The 10,823-nt window shown below is 41.7% G+C and overlaps 1 protein-coding gene across 3 annotated transcripts in view; it reads right to left on the reverse strand.

Annotated features, from left to right (window-relative positions):
* Window positions 1-10,333, reverse strand: part of UAP1 (UDP-N-acetylglucosamine pyrophosphorylase 1) — a 30,817-nt gene extending 20,484 nt beyond the window's left edge. For all 3 annotated transcript variants that reach the window (XM_004688429.2, XM_012729254.1, XM_012729253.1), the window contains exons 1-2: window positions 10,132-10,333; window positions 3,600-3,936 (exon numbers count right to left, since the gene is read on the reverse strand). In XM_004688429.2, the coding sequence (XP_004688486.1) occupies window positions 3,600-3,879 (280 nt within the window). In that variant the 5' untranslated portion in view covers window positions 3,880-3,936; window positions 10,132-10,333. The remainder of the gene's footprint in view (window positions 1-3,599; window positions 3,937-10,131) is intronic.
* Between the last annotated feature and the right edge of the window lie 490 nt (window positions 10,334-10,823).

Genomic DNA, 10,823 nt, shown 5'->3' on the forward strand with positions numbered 1-10,823 from the left:
CTAATTCCTCACCCACTCTTTGACTTGGGCCTGTACCTGAAGCAAGATGGATAGCAAAAGTGTAGCAAAAGTAGAGCAGTGCCAGAACTTTCCATTTAGGCTGTTGGACTCCACAAGAAGTGGGGTAAACAAGCAATTCAACCGTTAGAAATAAAAGACTACCCAAGTAGCCTTTAAAGGAGATACTTTAGTCAAAAGAGGTATTTTAGGTTTTTATTTTTTTTAAAGATTTATTTATTTGTGCATAAAAGAACTGGGGTACAGGCCAGAGGTAAGGGGGCGGGTGGTGTTGAGAGGATTCATAAGACAGGTTTTTATTTTTAATCACATTTTACAGTTGAAATAATTCTTTTGTATATTAATTATGTCCCCCAAATGTTAAGCACAGAAGAGCAGACAAATAAAGGAAATCTCCAGGTAAACCAGTTTTAGATACAATAGGTAAATTTAATAATGGTTTTGTGAGTGTAAAGAAAATGTCCTTAACTTAGAAATGCATATTAAATTAAATGAGGGTAGAAATAACATGTTTGAGATTTCCTTAAAATACTACAGCAAAGAAAAAGCAGAGTAAAACCTACCTAGAAAAACTTTGATCATCATTTAATCATTTAAGCATGCATTATACTATGTTTTAAAGATTTATTTCTTTATGCACACATAACTGGGGTACAGGCCAGAGGTGCAGGGGTGGTGAAAGGATTCACCAGAGACAGAGTGGGGAGCAGAAAAGGCAGATTAACTGAAACACACTGTTGAGGGGAGCAGCAGGCAGATCAGGAGTGCACCATGTGGATCACCTCCTGGCAGGGGATCTAAGCAACTGAGGCAGATGGGGCTTCCTTGCAGTGCTGAGTCCTATTATACTGTTTGTTTTTCCTGTAAATATTGATTCAAAATACACCTGAAATTTTCTGTACAAAAAAAATGTTTACTCAGGCTACAAAATTATACACAAAACAATCCCAATGTGTGTTTGCATGTATGTCAGAGAATACTACAAAACAGCATGAATCAGTATTTATCTCTGGGTTGTAACCTGAGGTGTTAAAATATCTATAATAAATAAATGTCTATTGTCATATCAATAGCCATGAACCACTTTGAAATTACTACATAATACTTTTATTTCCTTAATTTAAAAAAAGCAAACACTGCCTTTGATACAATTACTAGCATCTTTCTACTATCTGAAATATAGCATCATAATTGTGGCAATTGCAGTCTTTTTCCTTTGAGATCTTATTACAGAAATTTCATTTTGTAATGAATTTTCAAATACATGGCTAAGTGAAAAGACAATAATGTCAATTACAAAGTCTCCTCCACTCCTGCTATTATTAAAGACACAAATATTCCTTCAACAGTGAGCCAAAGGAAAGTGTACTTTGCACCTTCTTATACTTCACTTGGCTGTAATGGTTCTAGACTCTAGTTTAAATAAAAAGTCATACATGTAAACTAGTTTCACAAAATCCGGGGGAAAAAAAGACTCCAATTATAGGAGGTCTTGCTATTCACAGTTTGCCATTACATAAGGGCAAAGTTCTGGCTTTCCATAGGAGTTATTTCTAAGATTTCATCCCCTAAAGTCCCAAAGACAAAAAATGGCATCTTGGATACCTGAAGATAAGACACCCATGTATGTGGCTCTGGGCTTGGGAAGTAGCTTTTTTAAACCCAGGATTAATGAGCTCAAAGTTAGTAGCATGCAAAGTATCACTAAAGCCCTCATTCGCAGTCACCCTCTCACAGATTAGAAGCAGTGCTCCATTGTGAGAAAGAAGCTAGGTTAGCCACTTCCAGCACATTAGATCTGAAAGGACCCACCTCAAAAGTTATCCAATTATTTAATTTTCAACATGTTTTAAATAAAACTTCACCTCCCCATGAAGTTTATAAAGCAGGTGAGAGTAAGACTGATCCTATAGGAGGAGATGACAGGAATGGGAGACCTGCTTTTTTGGGGAGTTGCCCCTCTCTCGCAAGAAAGTGTCCCCAGCAGTGGAATCTCTTGGGTTCCTGAGACACAGTTTGAAAACTGGTAACTCCATACTTCAGAGAAAAAATATGGTGAGATCTACAAAAAGTTGAGAATGGCTATCTTTCTTTTTTTGGTTGGCGTTTAAGAGGAGAGTACAAGACAAAAAAGAAAAAGAAAATGGCCGTGATGTAATACACAAGATTATATATATAACATTACTGCACATCTATAAAAGTAAACGTGTATATTAACAGTGAAGTGGTAATGTGAATAAAAAGAGATTTGAGGAAGTTACAAGCAATTTCTACACAGTATTAGTAATTTTTTATATTTTTGCAATAAAGTAGTGTTTTAAAAAGGAAGGAAAAACACTAGTTCAGTCCGTTTATTTAAAGGCTGAGTAAACGACAAGTCTTAACAGGTTGACAAGAAGCAAGTATAATCATTCAAGGACCTGGGCTAAAATACCTTTTACTTACAGAGGAGGAGCAAGTTATAAAAACCACAGTCACATTTGATCTATTTTGCCACTCTCCCAAACACTAATACTAGTTATGGGGGCAGATTTTATCATATGTTTTAGAAGAAAAAGCACTGGGGCAATTCCACAAACACTTATTGACCACCTTACTATTATAACCCCCAAAGGCTAATGATATATACAACTAGGACCTGGGGGTGCTGGTGAAGAACTGACAATAGAAAATGAAAAAAAGATAGAAATAATTCTTACTATACGGTAACATGAAAGAAAAATATGGGAAAATACTTCCAACTTGTCATGGATCAGACCAAAAGAGGGCATGTAAGTTCTGCAAAAAGCAGAGCCACTGCCCTGCATAACTCCAGGAAACAGCATTGTAAGACTGCTGTGAAGTGACCAGGTAGACAGAGAAGGGGCAACAGCCAGGAGAGGCAGGAGAGGCATAAAATATTCAGAGACTGGTGAATTATTTGAACTGGCTGAAATGGTGGGTGGTAGAGGTAAAGAGAAAAGACAAGAAAATACAGGCCAGGGCCCTATTAGACAGGGTTTTTTTGTTTTGTTTTGTTTTTTTAAGATTTATTTATTTATGCTTACAGAACTTGGGTACAGGCCAGAGGTATGGTGGGTAAGAGGATTCACCAGAGACAGAGTGGGGAGCAGAACAGGCAGATGTACTGAAACACACTGCTGAGGGAAGCAGCGGGTTGGTCAGGAGAGGTCTGCCACACCAGACCTCTGGTGGATCAGCTCCCTGGCTGGGGATAGAACTTGTGCTGCAGAGCCTTTGGAGAGCTTCATAATGTGGTGCTTAAACCTGCTGAGCCACCAGGGAGAGCCCAGACAGGGTTTTAAAAAGTCAACATAAATTGAAATGTTTAACTTGTGCTTCTGAGACACCTAGCAGAAGCATGAAAATTGAGGAAGACATTAAAACCTGAATGACAAGAGAGTCTTGAATTAGGTGCCAGAAATAAAGAGGGGGTAATGTGGGAGACACTGCAAAAGTCTCAGCAACACACCGGTCACTTTCTTTTTTTGTTATCTAGTTTCAGACAGTACGAGAGTGAAAATATTACTAGTTTTACGTAATAATTTGTTGCCTCTCAGAATAAGCTTTAGAACAAATACCTTCACTTTCCCAGTCCTGGAGCTGGTCCTGATCCCTGGTAGCACTGCCCAACACCTCTCGAGGGACAGGTTCCATTCGTGCATCCACTTTTTCTTGCTGAGAAGACTGGTTAAATCCTTCGGTGGCCTTTTGGAAAAAGCAGTTGAGCTCCTCAAAGTTCATGGCCTGGAGCTCTGCATAAAGTTCTACCTGTTGGGATTCTTCCAACTCATTCCAGAAGTGCAGCAGGTGGTCTTGCCCAGCTTTGGACAACCTGAGTTTGAGGTCATTAGTGTTCATAATGTTCCGGTAGCCAAGCTTGGTGAAAACAGGACTTTAATTTCTGCACCAGTAAACCTAAGAGAAAAGGAATCAAGAGCAGGTCAAAGTCCAATCTCCAAACGCTAGGGTTTTCCTATTAAAAACAAGTATATTAAACACACTACATATTAAAGAAATTAACAACGTTAACAGTTCCTTTTCATCACAATGTCTTTAAGAAATCAAACATGTAAGATCACTATATCAGACACTGCAGTAATACTGTACCAACATGGTCTCATTTAATTTTTAACAGCTCTGTGACATAGAGCTGTTATCATTCCTTTGCACTGGAGGAAAATGAAGCACAAAAGACAAAGCAATTGGGTCCATCTGTGGAGCTGTGAATCCAAGCAGTCTGATCCCAGGCTCACTAACTGCATGTAGTCACCTTTGGACTATTCTGACTACTAAGCTACTACAGGAAGATATCTGACTGTTTAACATTTTATTGGTTTTTTTTTTATTCTCTTTAAGGATAAAACTATTTAGAACACAACAAAATTCAAGGAGACAGAACCATGTATTATCATGGAAAACTACTTCAAAGGCAATTCCTGCAAAGAAACAATAAAAACATGTCCATTATCTTCACTGAGAACTGCACCCTGAAAGATGTTAAAGGAACATAAACATATAACAATCAGTAGATAAAACAATAGTTTTAATAGCAAACCATGTCAAACATTTAATAGCAAAATGTCAAACAGCATAGCTCAAAAAAAGAGAAAGAAAATATTTAATCTAATTATAGATAAATGCAAGAGGAGACAGGTGTCATCTAGAGCGTTCACAAAGGAAGCATGCCCCAACTGTGCCTCAAGGCTGAACAGATTATATATATATATATATGATTAGGAAAACACACAGAGTGGGTGGTTATGAGGAGTGTAGATGTATGGGGTGCAAAGCAAGTAAAAAAAAAAAAATTCAAGTTTGGGACCTCCCTGGTGGCACAGTGGGTTAAAGCACAGCACTGAGAGGCTGAAGCCACTTCAGCATGAGTTCAATCTCCGCCCAGGAGGTGATCCACATGGTACGGAAGACCTCTTCTGACCCGCCCACTGCTCCCCTCAGCAGTGTACTTCATCAGTCTGTTCTGCTCCCCACTCTGTCTCTGGTGACTCCTCTCACCACCCCTGCACCTCTGGCCTGTACCCCTGTACCTCAGTTCTTATGAATAAATGAATAAATCTTTTTAAAAATGCAGGTTTATGCAGAAAAGGTATCATGTACTGGAAGTCTTAATCATCAGAAGTATTGTAAACTAACCCAGGGAACTGAAACCTAACAGAATAAGTAACAGGAAGTTAAGAGGGGATTACTCAAAAAGATAGTGTCATCATGCCTTAGAGAGATGAGAGAAAAGGGCAGTGGCATAAAACAGATCATAAGGAAGAGCAACTAAAAAACAAGTTAAAAGCATCTGCAGGTATGAAAAGTCAAAGGTCTGAATCAGAGTGGCTGCAGAGAAAATAAAAGTGAAAGGGGTCAATTTAAGGTTCTCATAGAGCATGGTCACCACACTGTAACTGCTAAGACAGAGAGGAGAGGCGGTTAGTGAAGAAACAGCCTATCTCCTCTCACCCAAAGAACAGTACAAGAAATAAAGGTGAAAGTACAGCTGAAACTGTAGAGTTCAGCCAAGTTGATTTCCTATGTATCAAATTACACACCTGTAAAGCAGGATTAGTAGGAGTATCATCAGGACTATTAAACACAAACACCATTTACCAACTCAAGTTAAGAGAACTGATATCCAAAGTTCCCTGAGGTGGCAATTACACCTACTGCTCACCTATCACCTATGGTGGTACATACAACACTAATGGCTTTAAAGTTACTTGTTAATTTAATCCTCAAAAAACTCTAAAGTTCTATTAGAATTACTTTACAGAAAAAGAAAATGAGATACAGAGGGAACTTGCCCAAAGTCCAAAACTAACAAAGTGATAAGGCTGGAATTCAAACCCCCACAACCTGGACTCCTAAATTCATACACTCTTAACCTATACTGTTCATCTAGGTGGTCTCTCAAGGAAAATAAAACTATGTCTCTGTGATTGTGTGGATAAAAGAGAGGGTGGCAAGAGAAAGAGAGAGACTCATATTACTCACACTTTATTCAGAAATACAGACATGAATGATGTTTCATTCTGACTCATTCTGCAGAAATGAATTCACAAGTCAGTAAGAAGGAAAAAGGAAGAAAACACACAGGACATGTGGGTGAGGGACTTTACAGGGTATATACTTCATTACTTTTTATTCTATCTCGTGCATGTCAACCAAATTAGAAATTTGTTAGAAATAACTTTAATTTGCAACCACTCAAAAACAAACTCAGAAAAGATATTATCTTACAACAGTGACAGGTATAGAGTGTCTGGCTATTTTTTCTTCAAATATGATGCTTTCCAAAACTGAAGTGACAAACTTTCTGAGTCTTCTTATAAAATAAATCTCCAATTAGATTAGCATGTAAAATTGTGTAATATATCCCATTTTCATTTTTGTTTTATCCTGGATATCTGAATATAGTATTCAGGGTTAGCATACATCAAGTGTAAAATGAATGATATTATCTTATAAAATACATCTTATGAGCTACCAATGACACAACCAAATTATATATGAAATGAAAATACAACATTATGTGCAGGACACAGTTCTAGCTTGTTGTCACCTAAGATACTCATTGATACATCCATGTCCTTTCTTTAATTTTTCTATCTTCTGAAATTCCACTCATCTTTAAAGACCTGCCTCTTCTACTTTAATTTGAAGCAAATCTTTGCAGGTTTTGGAATCAAATAGAACTTTTATTCCTGGCTCTATTGCTTGTGCCATGTCTCAAGTACTTTCAAACATAGTATCTTCACCTATAAAATGGGAATGATGACATTTTCTTTGCAAGGGTCAGAGGCAGAAATGAAAAAATCCTTACAACCAATGAGAAAATGGTTAAGCAATCTGCTCAAGGCTACATACCTAGTAAGTAGAAAAACAGGAACTGTAACACAGATGAACCTGACCCTAATGCCTATGAGCATTTCATACACCAATATCACTCATAAGAGCAGAGCAAACATTAAAAATCTGTCCAAGTCCTAATTTACAGAGAGGCTATATATACAGTGGCTGGTAACCAGCACTGGACTCTCAAGTCAGACTGGCTAGGTTTGGGACCCAGGGGTAAGGTGGGTACTGCAGGGAGCAACAAGGGGAGGGAGAAGCAACAATGGGAAGCCAGGTAGGGCCTATGAGAGACACTTTGAGACACAGCTGAATGAAAACAAGGCAATAACCTGGGAAGGAATGTTCTAGGAAGAAGAGGATATATGCAGGATATATCCGTCCCAGGACAGGATAGTACATGGGCATATAAGGAAGAGCAAAAAGATCAATGCAGCTGGAGCAGACACTGGTACAGAATGATGAGAATGATGGAGAAGTATACTGAAACCAGGTCAAGAAGGGTCAAGACAGAGACTCTGGGGCTTGCAAAGACTCCAAAGAATTTAGAGCAGGTGACTACAGTAGTGCAATTTGAGTTTTTAAGACTTACTACAGCTATGGCAAGGTGGGAGGAAAGATTTTAAGGAAGATCAAGGTAGAAGCAAGCAACCCTGTTATGGAACTCTCACAAGAGTCTAAACAAAAGATGATGGTGATTTAAAGTGGTGAAGTGCACTCACAAGGTTAACACAGAGGATTAGGTAATGGACTTACTGTGGAAAGAATAACATGAATCAAGCAAATATGACCTGAAATTGATGGTGCCATTTACTGAGGTGGGGCACCACCAGGAAAGGAGTAGATTTAAGGACATGCATGGAGAGTGGGAAAATTAATACTTAACTTTGGGCCATATTAAGTTTAAGATGCTTATTAGACATCCAAATCAAAATACTGATTAGATAGAAAAATGTAGTGCTCTAGAGTTCAGAAGGATCCTGGAACTAAAGGTAAAACTTTCAAGGTCGTCAGCACACAGATAAGTTTATAGGTTGAATGACATTCCCTAGAGTATAGATAAATACAAAAGCAAAGAAAATAGGAGATAGAACTATGGACATTCACTGGGGTATTTGTTGACTTACGTAGTTTCAAGAGCTAGGATGCCATTACTTCTGAAATTTAAAAAATACGTCATATAAAAAAAAAAGAAAGATCCACGCTAAACTTCTTTCCAAATAATGGGGTCTTTCTTAATGTCTCTTTCTACTACTACTTTTGTCCAATCTAAGGAAGTTTATAGTAGAGGGAAATTCAGCAAGGAACCAGGTAACTGAAGAAAAGGAAGTCCTGATTCTTGGACCCTTGCCATCTTTTCACCTCCCTTTGCACACATTTCCTTGTGCAGATAATATTACCAGCCTTTCTCATACATCCTTAAATAACAGTCTGGAATGGATATTTCTCTGCTTACTAAAAGTCATGTCAAACGTGTTATAACATTTTAAGATATAAATCAAAGTTTTCCCCAAAAGTGAACAGATGCTCAAGAAAAAGGATCCATGCAAATAATACCCCAAAGGAAACTCAAAGGTTAAGCTTTACTACCTGGGCACGGACCACAGGTGTCTGAAATGTTTGGCAAGGTCATGTGCTCATTTACATATCCCAAAAATGTTCACAACATAACCACGCTTGGGTTTCAGACAAGAATAATTTACCTGCCTTTTTTTTTTTTTTGAGGCAGATGTAGCCTCCACCTCCAAGCCACAAAAATTGTACCATTTCCATTTCTCCAATTAATTCTACCAAGAGGTGTGCCCTGTGTGTAATGGTACACAGTAGTGATTAACACAGTTAAAGTAGGATTTTTATTTTGATGACCAAAATTGAAAAAGCTGACAATCAGTCTAAAACTGATGACAGAGCCTGGTGTATACCCATAGCCTAATACATCTGTGTCAAAATCAAAGGCAAAGTTGGAAACAATCCACCACTGTCAAATACATGTTTATTAGATGTGTTGCTATTGTTTAAATAACAGTATTAAAGAAATAGAGTTTTTCTGCTCTGTTCCTGCTCCAACCTCTACTGCTAAATGTTTGTCCCCCAAAGTGATCAGTAAGCCTAGGAGTAGAGTTTCAAAAGAGTCTTGGAATTAAACCACAACCACTGAATCCTATAAATGGTTGGCAGCAAAGCCTATCAAATCCTTCATCCCAGCCGAGTGAGCCAACTCACTACTAGTGAGGGAACAGAAACTGCCCTCAGTGTCCTGCAAACTCTTTGGCCCATACATAGTAAATTTCATCTCAAAGTCCTTCAACGGATAACACTATAGAATGATATACACATATCACAGTATCTGATCTCAGATTTCACAGCCATGTACAATAAACACACATCAGGCCAAACTTCAGACAATCCATCAGGATGCCATATGGTCAGCTTACCTGCGCTCTCAATCTTCCAATCCATTCTTATACTGCCCAAACCAGGTGAAACCCAGAAATTTCAATCCTCCACTGACAGTATTAAATGAAAAATCGAAGTGGTTAAGTGGATTTTGTCCCACTCTCATGTGCGCACCGACTATCTCCTAGCTTTCTGGAGCACACTCTCAAAATTCTTTTTCTCATATATTCCAAACATCCCAACTTGCTCCCACCTGTCCTTATCAGAGGCCTCCAGCCTGTCCTCCCAGTCCACTGGACCCTGACCTGAGCACCTTGAGGTCCCTACCAGCCCCAAGGTGATATAGGTCTCCATTCCCCCCACTCCCTCCCTTCAGGTGAGACAGGTCTCTAATTCCCTGCGAGTGAAAAAAAAAAACCCTACCCTTCATCCAGGTAAGGCCAATACCCAAGACCCTAGTCTCTTTCCAGGTGAGACAGGCCTGTACCACCCCATCCAGGTAAGGCCAATCCCCAGGTGAGACAGGCCTGTACCACCCCATCCAGGTAAGGCCAATATCCAACACTAGACAACCCCCCCAAAACCCCCACCCCCCAAGCCCGCTTCCAGACATTATCCTACACTTTCTCCTTCCGAAGCCCCCGGTCCAGATACCCCCATCCCAGGATAGCCGGGGAAGAACCCCCGGGTCGTGGGTGTGCAGAGCCCGGCGCTGGGCGCATACGTGCGCCGCGTGTCCACGTCTGCGTGCGTTCCCATGGCCGCGTGTGCTCGGGCTCAGGCGCCCGGGCCGCCCCGGCCCCACGAACCCCACCCGGATGGGAGACAGGGGACAGTGACTGAAAGGGAGCCCCTCACCTCCCACGTCGCGACAGCTGCTCCGCCCGGCTCCGACTCCCTCGGCGCGGCCACTCATCGGCGTCCAGCGCCCGCTCTGAATATATACCCTCATTCGGGGGCCGGGGCGGCGGGGCGGGCCGGGAGCTGGGCCGGAGGAGCGCCGGTCCCGGCCACCCCGCCCCTCGGTCACTGCGTCGAGTGGCCGCCCGCGCGAGGTGGAGCTGAAACCGCCCGCCCGCGCGACACGTCAGCGCCGCGGGCGCCGGCGACCAGCGGCTCCTGAGGGGTGGGGCGAGCCCTTGTGTCAATCACTTCCAGACCAATAGGGATGGCGCCCGGAGCTCTCCGAGACACCCCATTCCGACGCAAGCTAGCGGGAGGGTGGGGCCGGGCCAGCGTGTCACTCATTCCCCGGCCCAATGAGGACGGCTCAGGGTGGGGGCCGTCACGGGCGCCCCGCCCCGCGGGGAGGGGGGAGCCTCAAATCCCTCTAGGCTGCGCGTAGTCGGACGAGGCTGACGTCACCGCCCTGTCCCGCTGGGTCCCGACCAAGCCTGGGCTCACCCATTCCGAGCAGCGGTCCGAGAAGTAGGCGGGGCCGTGACTCTGGGAGCATTTCCGCTGCCTGCGCACCCTGCTGTGGAAGAGATGGTGCAGCCCGGGGCCGCCCCAGGTTCTGGGACTAGAGCTAGTCAGCCCGTCTGCGGTTG

The sequence above is a fragment of the Condylura cristata genome, unplaced genomic scaffold (assembly GCF_000260355.1).
Source record: "Condylura cristata isolate star-nosed mole 26May11 unplaced genomic scaffold, ConCri1.0 scaffold00024, whole genome shotgun sequence".
NCBI classification, from domain to species: Eukaryota; Metazoa; Chordata; class Mammalia; order Eulipotyphla; family Talpidae; genus Condylura; species Condylura cristata.